At 35.2% G+C, this 19,743-nt stretch overlaps 2 protein-coding genes across 2 annotated transcripts in view; both read right to left on the bottom strand.

Moving 5' to 3' along the window:
• Nucleotides 1–13,710, bottom strand: part of LOC106962562 (venom phosphodiesterase 2-like) — a 49,991-nt gene extending 36,281 nt beyond the window's left edge. The window contains exons 1-8 of the mRNA XM_015057035.1: nucleotides 9,886–13,710; nucleotides 8,493–8,574; nucleotides 7,010–7,135; nucleotides 5,502–5,562; nucleotides 4,977–5,074; nucleotides 4,370–4,449; nucleotides 2,760–2,879; nucleotides 2,332–2,441 (exon numbers count right to left, since the gene is read on the bottom strand). Of these exons, the coding sequence (XP_014912521.1) occupies nucleotides 2,332–2,441; nucleotides 2,760–2,879; nucleotides 4,370–4,449; nucleotides 4,977–5,074; nucleotides 5,502–5,562; nucleotides 7,010–7,135; nucleotides 8,493–8,574; nucleotides 9,886–10,146 (938 nt within the window). The 5' untranslated portion in view covers nucleotides 10,147–13,710. The remainder of the gene's footprint in view (nucleotides 1–2,331; nucleotides 2,442–2,759; nucleotides 2,880–4,369; nucleotides 4,450–4,976; nucleotides 5,075–5,501; nucleotides 5,563–7,009; nucleotides 7,136–8,492; nucleotides 8,575–9,885) is intronic.
• A 1,305-nt stretch (nucleotides 13,711–15,015) lies between these two features.
• LOC106962560 (ectonucleotide pyrophosphatase/phosphodiesterase family member 2-like) overlaps nucleotides 15,016–19,743 on the bottom strand; it is a 30,844-nt gene continuing 26,116 nt past the window's right edge. The window contains exon 25 of the mRNA XM_015057032.1: nucleotides 15,016–15,682. Coding sequence (XP_014912518.1) covers nucleotides 15,512–15,682 — 171 coding nt within the window. The 3' untranslated portion in view covers nucleotides 15,016–15,511. The remainder of the gene's footprint in view (nucleotides 15,683–19,743) is intronic.

Consider the following 19,743-nt stretch of genomic DNA (forward strand, 5'->3'; position numbering starts at 1 on the left):
TTTTTCTTTTTGAGTTTTATCCAGAACAATTTCGCCTGTCTTTGCTATCCCAAAATAGCTTATTGATTCTTTAGTAGACGCATGTGATTTCGTGTTTAGCTGTGCCTCAGAGTTCTTGTAAAAGGTGCCCCTGGGACAGCGTGTAATTGTTTCTCTGCGTCTTCCTGCTTTTCCACCGGACACTCAGCCAACTGCAGCAGATGGCCCTACATAAAGAACCTGGTCCAGCTGGAGGAGTTTATTAAAGCTGAAGAGAAGTCTTTCCTTTCCACTGATGCTTCATGCTTGCTCCAAATTAGTAGTTGCTGCAATCAAAGATTCAATGCATCTGACAGAGATTCCTTTGATTTTATAACTTTTGACCAATTGGCAATAAATTATCAACTGAAACTGGTATTGTGTTTTTTTTTTTGTTTTGTTTTTTTTTTTTTTGCAGAACTAAACTGGATGTAACTGGTTTTGAGTTTTGCCATATGGTTGGATTGTACTGAAAGGTGTTGGATTGATCTGAATCATAGTTAAACTGTTCAAGATGCATACGAAAGGAACCAGTTTGTCTGAGTCTTGAGGTTTTAATTATCTTATTCAGTGACCTTTTATTGATTTCTTTATGGTGCTGCTTTGTTTGTGTTTCTCCAGAACTCTGCTTTTAGTTTACACTTATTGCCAGCTGAGTCATTCCAACTGTTGATCTTCTTCAGTGCAATCTGTCGTTAGCAGTTCTGTGTCTAGACCTGGCGTTTGTAAAATTGCATATCATAATACACCTTCTCCCCACAATCATTGCTCACAGATGCCAACGCTGTTTGTGGTTCTGAATATAGCCATGAGCTCTTCTGTTATAAAAAGATGGTTTGGTTGTTTGAATATTTTTGTGTGAATCACTATCAACTTAAAAAAAAAAAAACAAAAAAAAAACAACCACCTCATCAATGTAGGTTTGGCTTCCAGCCATTGCTTTGTGTTACTAGCGAACACCAACAGGAACATCTTGTTCTGAACTATTAGGGTTGGGCTCAAATGTCAAGTTCCCTTAAAGCTGGTTTATGGAAGGAAGCATTTCTGTTCATTCTTTCTGTCTTGTTTAAACAGAAATTCACCGTTAAAGCTGAATACATGTTGTGATTTATGATCTGAAACAAAACAAAAAAAAGACTTAGAACTCTCAAGTTTTAGAAGTGTTCTTGAAATCCACTGGAGCCATTTAGGGTGACTTGCAAAAGTAGTCACATCTCTTGAATTTTTGGAAATGTTGCCTTAAGCATTACTGTGTTCTCTTTGGTTTTTATGAAAAAAATAAAATAAAATCATCACAAAGCAGAATTTAATTGAGAAGCATATTCTTAAAGCAGATATTTTTTGCCCAGCGCTCTCTGTCAGATATTTCAAAGCGGGATTTGATCTGAACAGCAGATTTCAAGTCTCACCACTGAACCTTAATTCCATATGCTTTGACTTTGACTGGACCATGCCCAGGTGTTGGAGAGAGGTGATGCAGGCACATGGAGACCACAAACACTACTGAGCCTCATTTTGACATGTCTGGAGGAGTTTCCAATAAAGTCGGATCAGTCTTCCACTTTTAGTTTTGACAACCATGTTGTAATAATTTTGATTTACATTGATCTTTTTTATGCTATTTTGTTCTCCTTGCATTTTACTATGAAACAAATAAAGGATCTAGGGTTTGATATTTCAGTGTTGTCTTTATTTTTGAGCAGTACATAGCTTTAATTAACACATGTAAAATATTTAAGCCTTTAACTTTAAGTTTCGGTCAAATGGTAAAGACTAAGTTTGTTCTGTGCATAACAGAAAAAAGTTGAATTCAATTACAATAATGTTTGTAGGGTCAAAACACTTTTTAAAACATTATTTATAATGTTTGGCATTATAAGCAGTACAGTCCATCCAGGTTTCTGTAAAAATATGACACTTTCCAATGGTTTTGATCCAGCAAATGCCAGTCCTATCTTACTTGGTGGGGGGGAGGGAGAATCAGCCATGCATTGACATCAAAACACTTAAGAAAAACAAGGACATGAATGTAGTGTAAATAGATGCTATTGGTGTAAAAAATTATGACAGAGATTTCCCAAAACCCAAAATGTTAAGACTTCTGCTGATAAGGTTTGCATCTGTTGATGCGTTGAGGCTTCAGACATTCCCACGCAAAGACGAAAAGTTATCCTGACTCTGCCTTACAGTAAATCTGAGAGATAAAATCTCCTCTTTTGCTTTTTACAGAAATTAGGCCCGAGTGGATTGTGTTTGATATGGCTGTCTACAGCTTTTCTGGCTGTATTTTAGTACATGGCATCTGCATCTTACCCATCGTAAGGCTTGTAGATGTCAGGAAAACTTCCGTTGATTTTGACATCCGATCCTGGCCAGAAAAAGGTTCCAGATTTCAGACCTTGATGCATAGCTGTGTTCCAAATCTGTTGAGACAAACAGGAGACGATATTTTACTGAAAGCTGAAGAAATAATTTTTACAAATCCAATTTCCACTACAATTGTTCATTTTGATATTTACAAGTCAAAGGAAAACTTTTCCCCAGCTTTTTCTTTGCATCTAACATTTCTGCTTGCTCTGCTTAGTATCTCGATGTAAGATTATAATTAAAGGAGAACTATGTGAACATACACTAGTGGAAAACGATAAATACATACATTTTTATTGGAACAAAACATAAAGAAAAATAATAATTCAATAAAAGCCGAACTCTAAGCCTGCGTCAAACTTAGAAGGACTCACAGGTTGTCCAAGGTACCAGGCCGGGTTGTTCTTCTCATCATTGCCCAGGCTGAACGAGGCATCAAACACTGGATCGTACATATTGTTGTCAATCAAACCATTGGACTCTGGATACAGACCCTGAACATGAAATGAGGGTAACATGAGAAACAGAATGAGACATATAAAATTCTATCCAACATTTTCTTAAATACCAACTGCATAAATAAATGCTGAACTCCTGCCAATAAATGCAAGTCATGCCTCAATGACTTACTCAATCAGCATCTACTGGTGCATTTTACCATTGCTGCAATACTTAATCTATTCATCATAGGTTAAGTCATGGGTATACAAGTAAAAAATGCAGTCTATCCAGGTGTTGTAAAACTGTGAAAGGAGATACCACGGGATTCCCTTGCGTGGGTTTGAAAAACAGTTTCCATGAGATTGCCTGGAATTTTCTGACTCAGAACTTAGAAAGTTCAGCAAAGTTCAATCAAGATCCAGGAAAAGTTGGACAACTGAAAAGTAACAATTACCTCTACGTAAAGTGCAATTAAACCCCGGTGACACGGAAACATAAAACTAAACCCTAAGTAACATATTTAGAAAGTTTTTCAGAAAAAACAAGCTGATTTGGGGGTTAGCTGCACATTATTATTCTAAGACAGTGGAACAAACTCGCTCCAGGAGACTCGTCATTATTAGTCCTTCTGCATGTTTCTTAATCTCAACATGAAAAAAAAATATGTTCTGTGAAGACCTCAGAAATCTGTTAAAGAACTTTGTGTTGCAAAACAGCTCCATGAAGACAGCATACCCATCAGGTATGCAGTTGTGAAGAAAGTTAAGACAGAGTTACATTATTTTAAAAGTCTAGCTTCAGACTTCTCATTGAAAACTTAACTTAACAGATTTAAGAAGAAGCTTAAATCTGTTGAATAAGAGATGTCTCCTTTGTAGTTTATTGCCACAAGTCATGCAGGAAAAACAGAAAAAGTGGAAGAAAGTGCTCTGGTCATATGTTGAAAACCTACAACAGTTTTCTTTTCATTCCCAGTTATGTACCATTCAATATTGGTCTTAATGTCAAAATATGACATTTTGTTTACATTTTTAAAAAGTGTGTGTGGTTTTTGTTTTCAGTTGTGTAAATAACTCTGCCATAATCATTAACCCTAGTCACTGATAAGAGTGTCAGTTTATATCTATGCATACGTCATACCGTAATCTTTCCTTGCATACCTTAATCACTACAGTTAGGGAAATTAATATGAATGCACAAGTAAAAAATGCAGTTTGTTGAGAGGTTGTTGAACTGGAATCAATGGAGATCATATTCAGAAAATCTCCAGGATTTTTACTCAGAGCAGAGATATTTCAGCTGACCAGAATGTAACATATTGAACATATTCAAGTAATTTTGCATTAAAAATTGTGATCTAAAAGGTGTTTTATAAACATGTTCATGTAAACCTTTTACATGAACATATAAAATCCTTTAAATATGTAATGATGTATGTAATTTAGTAATTTGAGTCATTTTTATTCCTATATATACACAAATTTCAGGCCTTTAGAGATGCACATGTGTGTAGTTTTGTTAGTGCAGTTTTATGAGACTTTACCGTAACAATGGTGTAGTGATTAGGAAAAGTCTTGCTTGGAAATGCTGCCTGCATGTAGGGAGTTGATGTTCCACAGCTTCCTGAAGATAACATGCAGAACGTAATAATGTGGAGGCATGTTATTCAACCAAAGTTTTCCTTGGAATAAGGGAACCGGTTTGTGCATCAGTATGTTCTTGTGAGTTTACATGTCATCACTGGTTGGCAACAGGTCAACAATTCTTAAAAGTACTGAAAATTTGATCCAACTCAAAAATACTCAATTCTTCCCAAAGGGAAATTAAATGTTACTGTTTCTCATTAATTCATATTCCTCAGATTCATTGTAGATAAAATGCATGAATGAACGTGTTACTGACTATGACTTCATGAGAAGTTTAATAGGAAATCCTACTTCCACCTGCAGGGTTAAAACTGACTTTCTTGGTCATTGCTTACAATCAGAATCAACATGACTGGCAGGAAGAGGAAGTGCTATTATTTTTTAAGTTTGTATTTGGAATTTCTCCTGATCAGGACATTTAAAGGACTGCTTCATTAGACGGACATGCAGTATGTCATTTTCTCGCTGTACATAATCAGAACACATAATATGCTTGATATTAACTGAGTTTGTTCAAGACAGGGATGACATCACTCCATGTCTGCAGGTATTCAGCCCTTAGTCCATCCAGAGACACCAGCAGCAGCGGCTGTCGCTTAAAGCTATGAGAAAAGAAAAGAAAAATACTAAATAGAAGGAGAAGAGATACTTCAATTAATTATTAACATAAACAAGCTGATAAGATGCAAAGCTGCTGTCATCAATCATAAGGGAGGGCTATAAGCAAACATGCATGCAGAGTTGATTACATCTACTTAACACTTGCATGCAGTATTGGGCAAAAGCCATAAAAGCAGCTTTTAATAACAATATTCTTACACAAAATCTTGACAAATATTTGGCTGTGGTGATGTAATAACTTTGACTGTGTAAATACCTCATTACAAAATTGGTAAAGAAACAATCAATGTTTTTGCATGTAAGAAGACGTGCTGGAACCACCTCATATCAGAAATGCACATTTACATGAAACATTTAATTTTTGAGAAAATCCAAGCGCAACTACTCAAGTTTTGTGTAACGGCTTACCCTTCAGGACATTTAGGAGCTGACAAGTCGTCACATTGATCCTCTACCCACTCTGTTTCTCCTACAGCCAATAGAAAACATGAACAGTGCTGAAGAAAGGGTGTATTTTATAACCGTATGTCACAGTATTATGTGCAGTGTGCCACATCCTCTCATGATGGATAAGTAATGGATCTACAGAAGAAGAAAATAGTTCAGTTGTCCTGTGAGTTTCTGTGGTTTTCCTCCGTTATATTCAACGTTCACTGTACTCCCCAGTACAGAGAGGTCGAATTGGACACATATATATTTTAACTGCAATGAAATTAACCTTTCCACAGGCGACTCTATATATATGTCGATGTCTGTACACTTATTTATGAACAGAAGGTCCCTTCTCTCTTTGCACTTAAAAAGGTAAATGTTTTAAGTGAAATGGGGCATTTTAACCTCATCTATGGAAATGTTTCCCGTTGAACCTTATGTAAGATTTGCAAAAGCGATCAATAAGTGGGTTTCTGGTAGATCATTACATCAACCCAGAAGACCACTCAGCCGTTTTATTGTTTTCTAGAAGGTACTGTACGTGCCTTGTAAACTCGCTTGTGTCCAAGTTTGACATCAGAAATGCACGGTCACACATTTGTTTCCACAGTGACGCCATCTCAGCATTCTCATAAATTCCCACAAAAGAGGACTGGTTGTAAGAAAAGCAATTACCTTAGCTCATTTCAGAGATGGCAACCCAAGTTTGAGATTTCAACTCATGTTGCACATAATTGTAGAAATAAACCTCGAGGTTAGCATACAATTCGATTCAAAATTGAATGCTAAACTCATAAGAGCTTGGGCTTCAAAAAATAACTTATGAACATTTCAGGCTCATGTGGAGACACATTTTGACTCCTTTATGAGAAACGGACATATATTTGGACACAGAAATCCGCAGGCCAGGCCTATCCTGGTGTATGAACAGTTGGAAGTTGTTAAATCTCTCAAGTTTACACAACATTGCCCCTATTCACTGTGAGCTTCAAAAGATTGAAAATGCTTCAGAAATACCATGTGTGAAAATTGTGTGTATTTCCTTGTAATACTTGCCTAATTTATTTAATCAGAAGAATCAGAAGATCAGTAGAACTACAAGGGGTCCTGAGATCCCTCTGATTCCTAACAGAACCCTGCTGTTCAGTGCAATATTGTGCAGAAGTGAAAAGCTAACATTTTATCAGACTTTTTCTGAGCACAGCAGAAAAAGTCTATTTATCTGTTGCACCGCAGTCTATTTATCAGATCTAAACCAAAGCCTTTCTGTTTCAGAGCCTCTGATGATTTATAGTGGGCAGTGAATGTGCTCTTCGTGGATTTCTGCTGAATGATCCATATAAAAATACTTCAGAAATGACTTGAAGCTCCACATTCCTCTCCTGAAATGCATAAATTTTGACCAAATTCTATGAGGACATGCCTTTGCAGATAGATTTACCTAGAAAGCAACTCACTCTCCATAAGAGAGTGAAAGTTCTTACCATGACAAACGTGTTTGTAGTTGGAGCAGCAATCTCCTGCAGACAGACAACCATTGTCACAGTGACATTTGTTCTTCGCCTGCCTCTTTTCACCACAGCGTTTTTCCGAACATTCCCACTGTTGGACTGAAAGGAACAGCTATGAGCTTACGCACACTGCACACTAAGACAAAAGTAAAATGTAGAGAAGTCTATCATTATGCTCTTTTGCAGGCAGGAAATATAGGATCTGTCTTATAATTTCAATCTGCATTTTACTCTTTCAGTGGTGCTCTGAACTTCAGCAATTCACAGCAAATGTTGGAGTAAAATCAGTGAAGCTGTCTTTCTTGGAGCCGTGCATATGTCATGGTAATCATGGCAACAATTGTTTGTAGAGTTAAAGTTGATATCACATCTGCAGGCTATGACTTTATTGTCAAAAGGTTTTACAGCATCTGTTCTTGCAGAGGTACTGAAAGAAACAGTTTTTATTATTCAGCTCATCACCAATGAATTTGTTTAATAAAGAGAGAAGCTGTTGATTAATTAAATGCACTATTTAATTTATATATCATTGTTATTTTAAGTTAATAGAAAATAAGTAGTAACGGAAGACAGCATATCTTTCCCAAATATGGTTTTCTTCCTTATTTCCAAATATTTATGTCAACATCAGAAAATTGCTGATTTGATGTCAAGTCAGTTCAGTGGTTGATTATACTTTGCAGTTTTCTTAATTTATTTTTAGCTTATTTCATGATTACATTGTTTTCAATGTTTTTTTTTTGTTTGTTTGTTTTTTGTTTTTAAGGAATAGCCTTTGTTTAAATATGAAGTAAACATAAAGAACTCAAATCTGTTTCCCATTGTGCAAAATGTTTTGCTTTTCAAATACATTAGCTTGATAACTGGGGCATACTTGGTTTTGCATCACATCGTCATGGCACAATGGATAGCTCGAAGTGACAGTTGGTCATTTGACACAGTTTCAGTCAGTAACATTTCTCTCATGTGAGATTGAGAGTCCGGATTAGACACCCAGTGCAAAGCTTTTCTTTTCTCCTGGCAATGAATAGGAGGAGGAAACCAGAACAATGAAAGTTACACTTTTGACTTGGTCAAGCAAGAAATGTTTCTCGAAAGAACTGGTTTATCTCTAAAGATTATAATTCCTTGATCATGAGTAAGTGTCTTTTAAATCTATGAGTCAGAGTGTTTGAAAAGACCTGATCTGTAACAAATTGAAGTCACCATCTGCCTGAGCTAAACAAAACTTGTCTGGCTCATTCAAGTCACTCGTGTCAGGCTTAAAATGTGCTGGGAGATAGTAAACAGACAATTTACAAAGGTATGCAGTTGCTAAGCAAAACTTGAAGGCCCTGCCGCCTCCACAAAAACCTCACTCGTGATTGTTTGGTTTCATGAAGTGGCATGCAGCAACACGACTGGTTTCTGGAATGCAGACGTGCAACAGAATCTACCTGGATGTTTCTGGCATTACCTTCAGGTTTATCTTTCCGCAAGCCCAGTCCAAGACCCAAACCAAGGATTAAAGTCACGATTGCTGCAGCCACGACCCCAATCTGTCAAACACAAGCTCACATTATAGTTCAGCTTGAGCTTTTGCAAATGCCAGCCACAGGCAGTCTGGTTCACATGAGGAACATCCTGATGACAAGAAAAGAAACATTCAAGAGTAACTGCAATATAGTCATCTATCGCCGATAAAATTCCTGTCATGTCTCTGCTGCATGGCACAGTTCCACTCAGGAATTATGAATATTAATTCAATATTATAATTGAATTTTATAAATTCCACTCAGGGATGATCAAACAATTCAAATATTGCTATATTTGAACTGGGTAGCAAAGGCCTAAATTATTTTCATGAAGAAATTTCGATGGGTCATTACTCCTCTGTTACTGGTGCATTAGAACTGCTCAAAACTAATTTCACTAATTCAACTCAAAAAGGAAAATGTCATTAAAAACAGAGTAGCATTATTTGGAGTATATATTTGCATGTATATGTGATTATTGTTCATACCTAATTAAAGCCAAAATGTATTTGATATATTGAACATCATTAAATAATTCTGAAAAAGAAATACTATGTCCAAGTTATGACCTACCAAATAATAAGGTAAGACTTCTGATTTGACAATTGACCAGCACACAGTTACACCATCTATAAGAGGACAATCTATAAAACACAGATGCCAAGAAAGCTGCCTTTTCACAGAGAGTTCTATCAAAAGCATCCTATACAGAGGTGGAGTGAAAGGATTTACTTTATCTGAACCTTAACAACAAATTTTAAAGTATTTTCACAAGGAATATTAGAGATACTAGAACAAATGCAGATCATCTGCATGCAACTCTGGCTTCAACAGACAGATTACCTCCATGTAACATCCCTATAATGAAGTAATTCAGGCAAAATATGTTCTGACCAAGTGCACCTGGTCTATGCTACAAAAATAAATAATGGGTCTACTCATACTCATCAAAATAAACACCAATAAACACTTGAAATAAACCTGCCATTTTAATTCACATAATTTTTTGGAAATGATTTGTTAAAATAAAGTACATTTTTGATGATATTCTAATTTATTAAGATGCACATGAGGATTAATAATCAACATTTTACAGCATTTGTTCTGAATAATGATGAAAATTTCAAAAATATACAGTCTTTATTCTTCCGAATAAGAATTTGGATGCACAGACATTTCAAAATCTATTTTTCTAAGTATTTTTAGCCTCAATAAACAAACATTGTTACTTGTTGTAATTCCAGGCGCTGGAATCTTAGGGTCTAACATTTTATATGTCTGCTGCATTAAAGCTAAAGTCATAGATTCCCATCAGGAAAAACCAGCGATACTCACTATGATTTTCTTCTTGTTTTTCTGTAACCAGGATACCCAGTCCATGGCTATAATGGATCTTTTGCTTTTACAGTCACACAATTCAAAAACAGAGAGACAGATAACAGACAGAAAGAGAGAGGAGGCAAGACAACAAATATATCTGTGCAGTGACCTCTGGACCAGCAGCAGGGAATAAAAGAGTAACTGATTACCAGAAATAAGAGATAACATCACATTTCTGTGTTTATAACAATCACGTTTCAAATTGACAATGTTCATTATCACAATTTTCAACTTCAGAGGCTCATTGCGGTATATGACAGAAGAAAGGGACAGCAGAACGAACACAGGAAGCAATGTGTAATCAATACCTCAGCCTGTAGGATAAAGGTTTGGATTTTCTCTGTAAATGTCAGATTGCTGTTCGTCAAGCACAAAGATCAGTTACTAGCTTGGTACACAGTTAGGCGGTGAATCGTTTGTAAAAATAGCTAAATTTGTAAGAAATATTGACTCATGTTGAATAAAATTGGACAAGATAGCACTGGTTGATCACAGTCATAAATCTTGGAGCTGGGAACAAATTGATAAGCATACACATTTTCAATAAGGAGATCTAAACCTTTGGACTGAAGGTTTGCTTGAAGTTCAATGATAAAGCAAGTAAGATGGGAGCATAACAGAAAGGCCAGGCTGAGGTTTAAAAACAGCAACAGACTATAACAGGAATCACTTAAACTTCTTTTTCCATTAATATTAAAACTTCCATTAAAAAAAAAAAAATTCCAATTGTTAAAGTTTCATTTAAAAGGTTTGACGGATCATGTCAGTTTTTCCTTTCCTGACTAGCAATGAGAAAATGTGGATTATGAAGGTGGTGACCAATCTTAGAGGAAACTGTTGGCAAGTCAAGGAAATTAATTTTATTTCTGGAACACATTTTGTGCAACAGTCATCAAATGAATGAGATGGAATATGCAGTAAAGCTAAAAGTAAAAAGCAAAAATAAATGCATTTACAAAACATATTACAAATGTAAACCAAAATTTTCCAGAATGAAAAGTACAGAGGAGAATGTCTAGATAATCTTAGAGGTGAATGACGGGGACAACACTGTACCTGGTTAATTTTGATGGTGTCTTATGCAAAGTCTGTCCAGAATAGTAATTTGTATTGACGTCATCTTAAATTTAAAATATGTGTTTGAGGGAGAGGAAAAAGATTAGTGTTTGGTACACCTTATACCCAGGGCTGAAAAAATGTGAAATCTTTAAGGGTTCTAGATATGCTGCACAAATTAAAAATATTGCCTTTATGCTAACTCAGACCTATATACAGTCTCTAATTTGCTTGCTGATGTAACTTCTCCTTATAAACATGTGTGTTCAAAACAAATAGTAGACTTTAAGTGTAAACCCACCATGTGCTCATCTAGTCTAAACACAATCCAGATGGGGCCCACATGCAGCTTCCTTGTGATTTAGACTCTTCATGGTTCTCATTTTTCTGTAGTTTCTTTTCAGAAGGTTAATTCTGTGACAGATGAAGATTCCAAGTAACTTTCCTTCATTTCAGAGAAAGGGAATAGTTTCACAGAGTAACTTCACAACTACGAAGCTCCGGTATGTGAGCTGAAATTTACTTTCAGCTTAATTTTAGTCCAAAGTACGTCATAAATCTAGAGCTACTGTTAAACAAAGCTGTCACAGTTAAAAGAAAACGAAACAGCCCTGATGCAGCAGCTTTATTGCAGCATGTTTCATGCAGAGTAGATTTTTTTTTATTATTATTTGTTTGTTTTTAATTATGTGCCACAACCTTTAAGGTGGAATGCCGGATGAAAAGTTTGAGAAATTCTAAGATATGTAATATTTATTTGGCCACTCGCCATTGGTATATATACCGACACACGTTGTCAGATGGATACTTAGGAGGGGCCAACCAAAACACTTTCTGTTATATATGTTCATGATGTCACTGTGACTGCCAAATAAAGGGCTCTTTTTTATCTAGTTATATTAATTTAATGTTTCCAAACTAATGTGTCAGGCTTAGTTAAATTTTGCAAGTCTCTTAGCTGTGAATCTAGCCTTTGATTAGTTACGTTTTTCTTTTCCTCAACGGAAAACGTACCTAATAAACAAATCTGCAGAGTTTTAAAAAAAAAACAGAACTGAGATCAGGACTTTGTGATGTCCTCTCCACAAGGTTGAAATTGTTGCCTTTAACCCAGTTTGTAGCTAATTTAGCAATATGGTTAGCTTTATCTTTCATTTGACATAATGTATGGTTTCTTCTTCTCCAAATGGCCTTTTAGTCCATGTTGGTGCTGGACTCTCAGTGGATAGTAAAATTTTCTCACCAGGTTTACTCATCTTCACAAAGTCTTTTGCTGTTGTTCTTGGTTGAAGCCCATACTATTCACCAGAATATAATCTATGAGACAAATGGCTGGAAATTCCCATGTTTATATTCACATAATTGTCTGTGAATATCTGTATCACACCTTCCGACATCTGGAAGTTATTCCGAAAGATAAACTAGACTTCCTTGTGTGATCTCAATTTCCATGATGGCACACAAAGAGGCACTGAGTTTGATGTGTTGCTATAAAATAAATCTATAAGTTTGGCTCAAGTAATTTAAATGTGTACAAAGTAATGACTTTCTCAAATTGCTTAAATGCATAGCAAGCTCAGTGTATGTAATTGTCTGAGTTTGCAGAAATTAATAGTGTTCTGGAAGAAAATAATCAATCTCTTGTTGCACTTTAAAAATGATGCTTTCTATATCCTGCCCACAGCTGGGTCCTCAACTCCACACAGAACGGTTGCATCAAAAACCTGGAAAATGTTTAATTCAAAGCTTTATTTTTCTTGGGTTGGTCAACAAAGGTGTTTGGAAACCAGACCAGTGAGTGACGTAGGGGTTTAGTTTCATTATACAAACAGAAACTTTAAGGAATGTCTTCAGAGAAATCAAAAGTAAACAAAGACCTTAGGGGAAATGGTTTCTAGCGTTTCTGGTAATCCACCCATCTACAGCAAGGCAATCTTATTTTTTTTCCATTTTTACTGATAGCTACAAACTATCAGAGCCAACCCATGTAAACTGACAAAAGTGCCTTTAATGAGAAAGTACACACAGAAAGTAAATGGGATTGTTTTATCAATATAATCCTTATGTACCGTAGATCCACAGCACTTACCTGGTAACAGATATGGAACTAAAATGCTCTTTGGGAACAGGACCCTAAATGGGATTTTAGTGGAGTATTCTTTACATGAGCATCATCACAGCACATAAAGATAAAGAAGCTCTTCATTGTAAAGTGTCATTTTGAGTTATGAATTGACCATAGTTTAAAACAAAGTTCCACTCACTATAATATATTTTTATAACCTACATGGCTTTTATTTAAAAGACTAGAAGAATCTTCATAAGCTCTCAAAAGTCATGTATTTCTCTTCCACTGATTATGTATGTTAGGAACATTAACTCATGAATACAATACTATGAAAATAAATGAAATAAATGCAAAAGAACAATTTGGGACTCTTTATCTGTACAGAGTTAAGAGTATGAACGCTGGCAGTTTAATAAGACAAAAAATAAAAAATAAAAAAAACTGGCAACAAATGCAACACCAGACAAGTGCTTTGATGCTTAAAATCTTTTACTGCTTGGGTCAAAGACTAAGCAGTCTTTATTCTCAGACGGTAAGAATCTGAACTCTGCAAGACACCACTGAACCTCTGTTTAGATAAAAGCCAAACATTGGTTACACTAAAGTTTTTTAAAAGTTGCCTGATGCTTCGCAACCGAACATCTGAGTTTGAGTTATCTTCATCCTGACCAAGACAATTTTACCGTTATATTCTTTAAACTGATGTGGATGGTGTGATGCTTCGTAGAGTAACGTGCATGCAAAAGAATTTGAAAAATAAAAATAAAATCACAAATTTGACTGAAGTGGAGAGGTGGTTTCATTTATTCTGTTGTGTGAAGTCTAATCCAAAGGATTTATATATATATTTTTAAATCCCAGCATATCCTTCCATAACATAAGCACTAATGTTATTTTGGAAGAAAAAACATTTTTTATTTCTATCTATTCTAATGCTAAATGGAGTTGCGTTGTTCCACTGAATTAGTTATATTTCACCCTCTGGCTATTATTGTCATAGTGCAAAAAACACTAAAATAAACTATTTAAGAAAAAAAAAGAAATACAACAGAAGTGGGGAAGAAAATTTGGGTGAAAATGAAATTAACAGAATGGTGTTTTTCTTTTAACAATGCACTGTAAAAAACATTTGGTCACAAATAGTGTTGGTCCTGTTAGTGCATATTATTATCTTAAATTATGCAAAAATGTATCATTTTGTAACCCAACCAAGAGAAAAGATCCACAAAAGCAACGTTTTTTCTATGATCAGAGTTCTTTTCCAACCCAAAGCTAGACATGTTAAGTATGTACAGTAAGGGATATTTTGATATCTTGATTAATTTTGTATGTGATGATGGGGACAAAAATGTGTTTATGCAAGTTAAACACAAAGAAAAACATATCAGTTGATACTGAAACTTGCAGTTTCAGTTTCAGCCAGGCTACATTATGAGATTAGCTACTTTTTGAATTATGTGTATGAACTTCTAGCATTCCTTAAGTGTTATAAACGAGGTGGCCATTGTTTTTTGTTTTTTTTATGGATTTGCATATGTTAATTGAATAGTATTTTTACAAGAAGTCACTAGCTTTGGCTAACACAAAGACTTGGGAAGTGTTTTTATCTAAGATACTGTATGTCCTCACTGCTGATAGCCGGATATTTTTAATCATACACAGATCACAGGGTTAGACTCGTCTTACTGTTTTCAATAATTAACATGTATTATCAAACACCATAATTTTTGTCTGCAACTCCATATTTACCACACAAAATGCATATTTGATAACATCTATTTTGCTGCTTAGCTTAGCTTATCTTTACTCACACCTTGCCACCTTCAGCTTCAGATTTCATGAGAACAGTGAATAATATTCAAAAGTGATATGACACACAACTTTAAGCTATGTGCTCCAAAAAGAAATTCCCCATATTTATAAAGGATTGTTTTAACCCACTGCTAATTTTGTGAATTTGGTTTAGCTTGGTTCTGCAAACACTAATACTCTGCTTCAGAATTTCATATACATATTTTTTATTTCACTTTCCAGTTTGTTATTTCAGGTTAATTCTTCCATTAAACTTGCTATGATCTACAGATTTTTAAAACAAAAACTATTAAATATTTTCTAATATTTGCATGCAATTGGCGTTCATTTGGAATATTAGGTAAAGATTATTTATACTTGCAGAGCTACACTGTTATAGTGCTTTATGTATGCAAGAGAATATAGCTATATTAATAAAATCTGCATCTCTGCTCGAGCTGCTTCCCTGATTTTTTTAAATGGTATTCAATAATCCTACCAAAGTTCTTTTACATTGTTTTAATTTTCAAAAATGTATTCCCCTGTGAAAACTCTTCCTAGATGGGTCCTTTGGAGCAAAATTTATCTATAAAATTTCCAGCAAGCATGGAGACATAATACATGGCTTTCATGACATCCTGTGCATCTGCATCTTTATCTGTCTGTCTAGTCATCACTCTCGAAGGTGTTCAAGTAGGTTTTAAGGCTCAAGGTGCTGATGTAGGTGAGGTTAGTGGATCTGTACAGGTCCAGGCCAGTCAAGATCTCCACATCTCGAACCCGGGCCGTATGGTGCTTCAACAGGTCTTCAACCCACTGGGACTCATCCTCAGCACTCTGCGAACACAAGCGGGAAAACGGTTATTAACTGTCGATACCAACATACCCTAAGGACAAACTTAGATTTCATTGGAAAGGAATTTTTCAGAACATGTCTAATAGTCCTGACTAATATGGACAAAACAATTTCCCAGAATTATAAAATTGTCCTTGACCCAAACACACGCAACGTTCATCAGAAACAAGGTGTCATGGTTTCTGACGAATAATTATGCACATAAAATTACCTGGAACAATTAGATACCTGGAACAAGCAGATACAAAGTCCAGAACTCTTGGTCCAGAAATAGGGGACTAAAGGTCAACAAGATGTTCAATCATTATCATAGTCAAGATGATGGAAAGCACTGTTTTTCCCAACTCAGCATCTTTCTTGTATATTTGGCAATTTCCAAATATACAAGATAATCTCAGGCTTCTGTGGAGAAGCACAGCTTGGCAGAGCTTGGAGCTCTGCCTGAGCTCTCAAAACAGTTTTTGTATTCACTTTAAGAAGCCCAAACTCGATCTACTTAAGAGACGTGACATTTAAGAATTGGCTCAGACTCCACATTCAGTTGCCAGCCTCTGTTAATACTCCCTACTTTGCTCCATAACTTCAATATGAATCACAGTTTTCATGTCAATGCTAAGCTCTTGACTTTATGTGAGTCACTTCATACATATTAATGCACATCACTCATCATTTTGATCAAAAGATAAAAAGAAAAAAAAAACAGACATAATACCATAATTATTCAGGAAAACACTTTACACAAGCATCAAACGTATTTAGCCTTTTCGTGTTGAGTAACAGTCACTGCTGGCATTATACTTAAGGTTGGTTTGGTTGCATCGACCCTTCATCCTTATTTGGCCTATTATATAATCAGTTAAAAGACAATTTTTCTTGTTCGTAAAAAAAAATGCACATTGGATGAAATAATGTTATCTTATCTGAAATAGTATTCCAGATAAGTTTAGATAACTACGTCTATTAAATAACTGATGCCCTCGAGACATAAGTTCTTTGAAATCATTCTGTGTTATTTGGCATTTAATACTTGGCAACTCAATATTGCTGTGATGCCAACATTCGTGACACAACTTCAATTTAGAGTTGTTGCTTTTGTCGATGCCAACAGAGAAGATGAGTTCTGGTGTATTAATTATAAAGATACATTGTATTATTTTGGTTATATGAGACTGTACCTGAGAAACATAAATCGTTTGCCCACAATAACACACCAAAGCTGGATAGACAGTTAGTATAAGTGCAATATTTCCACTGAACTATCCAAACAGAACCCAGCTTCTAAAGAAAAACGCAGGGCATGTTAGACACCACCACACAAATGGACATATAAATAGACGGCATTGATCTGTTTTGCAGGAATGATAATCAGTACCAGATCTATGTTTATCTCGTTGTGAGTGGCTTACAGGAAATCTTCATCTAGGATTCTGAGCTATAATCAGACTCATAGAAGAAAAAATACTGTCAAATGATTCTCAAACTACCCACTTAATTCTATATTTATTGCCTTAATTTATTCAGAAAAAAAATATCTATAAACTATTTTTTAGGTAAATGTTGCCTGGAAATGCCTGTAACTGAAAGTGGTATTGGTAACATAAATTACATTTAACATACTTTACTTTTCTCTGTTAAAGTATGCTAAAGTAAAGTAACATACTTTAAAATATAGCTGTCTTTGAAAATACATTAAAACTTATCTTTTAATTGTAAAATACATAGCTGCATTTCATTTAAGAGGGATAGATGACAAAATATTTATTCTATATTGTGAGAGTAACAATTTACAAATTGTCAAGCGAGGTGCTTTTTTTGTATGGAAGGAGTTTCTAAATAAGCAAAGAAAATAAAGACTAATCTCTAGAAGCTGTGAAATCACTCTGCAATTACATCAAAACTCGTCTTCAGTTACGTACAGGTGTGTTCAACATTGGACCAAATCGTTTCACTTTCTGCAACATTAATGAAACTTTGTGGTTAAACAGCTAGAACAATCAGTAGTCCACATTCCAAAATATTGCATCATCAAGAACAAACAAATACCAAATGTCTCTTCCGTGTTTGTCTTACCCTCGGTTTTTTGGTGTTTAAAAAGATGCCCACCTCCTATAACCAAAGATTAGTAATCACTGGAAGTGCAATCATACCTTTTCCCATGTTTCACAAGGCAATACGAGACATGATATGAGTTCACAAGAACAAGATAGACCAAGGTTTTAATATCACTTAAAAAAACTTAAAAGATTCAATTTATGCTGCAAAAAGACCTTTATTGTGCATTTTTATTGATTTTTGCAATGCCCATCCATCCATCCATCCATCCATCCATCCATCCATCCATCCATCCATCCATCCATCCATCCATCCATCCATCTTATATGCTTATCCCTAGAGTGGTCATGAGGAGTCCTGGTGTCCATCTCCAGTTGTCAAAAGGGCAGAGGCAAAGTCAGCATAACTTCTCCATTTGCCCTTTCCAGCTCGTTTTCACTTCCTTATAATGTAAATTCAGTGTAAGCTACAGTTGCCAATCCACTTCCTTATTCTAAAGGTTGCTGTTGAGGCTATAAATGTGTAGATGTAAGTGTACATCCAGGGGTTGTCGAACATTCAGAGAACCAAATAAAAAATCTCACCCACAGCTATACTATTTCAGGGTTGTGGTGGGTGATGTGACACACAAGGTCTGACAGTAAAATACATAACTATATGAATCCTTTTCTTTGGTATTTCTTCATGTGGATGATGTTGCAAGTAAAATGAAGTGCTTGGCTTCACTGGAAGTCATGTCAGGGGCCTCAAAACATGTCTTGTGACAGAGAAAACAATCTGCAGAAGGTGGACTGAATTCCTCAGAATGTTGTTAAAGTTAAAGTAACATGTTTCTTTAGTAACCAAGTATGTGAAAAGCTAAAAAAATACCTTGAGCTATTTTCACTTCTTGATAGAAAAAGGGCTCAAGGGGTATTTTCTAATAAAAACAATTTAAAATCTGACTCACAGACTCAATTTCTTTATGTTTTGTCAGATTCAAAGTTCACCAGCAATGAAATGTAAAGGTTGTGATTTCATTTTTCCTTTACATCCTGAAAATGATCATTTAAAAATAGCCTATATGTTTAAAGTTCAAACTAAATTTTTACATACACTGTATAAAATTACACATAACCATTTTTTCCCATCACTATATGACAATCAATCAGACTAAACAAACTGTTCACTATTCACTAGCTATTTTTAAAAAGTGATTCTTCTGTTCAGAGAGCCCTTTCAGCCTACGTTGGTACAAGACATATTTCACTGAGGATCAAGCTGTTTTACTTTTCTGGCGTTCGGTTGTATATTTCACACCAAAACTTATTCATCTCTGGGAAACAGACCCAATTTCCTTCATGGATGAAATAATGTCTGGACATTCCCAGGGTGCCCAGTCATCACATCACGTAACTGTATTGAACACTTAATCATTGTCTCATTCATACAGTCACATCACATAACTGTATTGAACACTTAACCATTGTCTCATTCATACAGTCACATCACATAACTGTATTGAACACTTAATCATTGTCTCATTAGTTAGCTAGAAAATGTAGCCACAGACAAACCATAGCTGTGAAAAACCACAGTTCCCTTCCTGACACATTGGTGTCATTTAGTTTTTATAGTTTGATTAATTGAAAGTCGTCTTTCTTACAGTATATGTGAGCATCTGGTTTCAACTATCAGTCTGTATTATTGTTAGCAGATGTTCAATTATCCAGTCCCTCTTTAACATCTAACATCTGACAGAACAAGTTAACAAATAGCAGTACTACCTCACAACTCGGATAATATTTTAAATACATTTAGAATTTATATTGATTATATTTTTATATTTGCTGTATTGAAAAATTTTGATATTTGTTTAGGTTCTTGTTCTTTTTCTTCTCTTGGCCTCCATGCCACCTCCTCTGTCCATGAAGTGCAATCCAGTTTAATTGCCAATAACAGAGCATAACTTTGTGGAGTTTAAGTTTAATCAATCAATCAATCAATCAAT

This window comes from Poecilia latipinna, unplaced genomic scaffold, assembly GCF_001443285.1.
Source record: "Poecilia latipinna isolate Pla-1442-1.1 unplaced genomic scaffold, P_latipinna-1.0 Scaffold1430, whole genome shotgun sequence".
NCBI classification, from domain to species: Eukaryota; Metazoa; Chordata; class Actinopteri; order Cyprinodontiformes; family Poeciliidae; genus Poecilia; species Poecilia latipinna.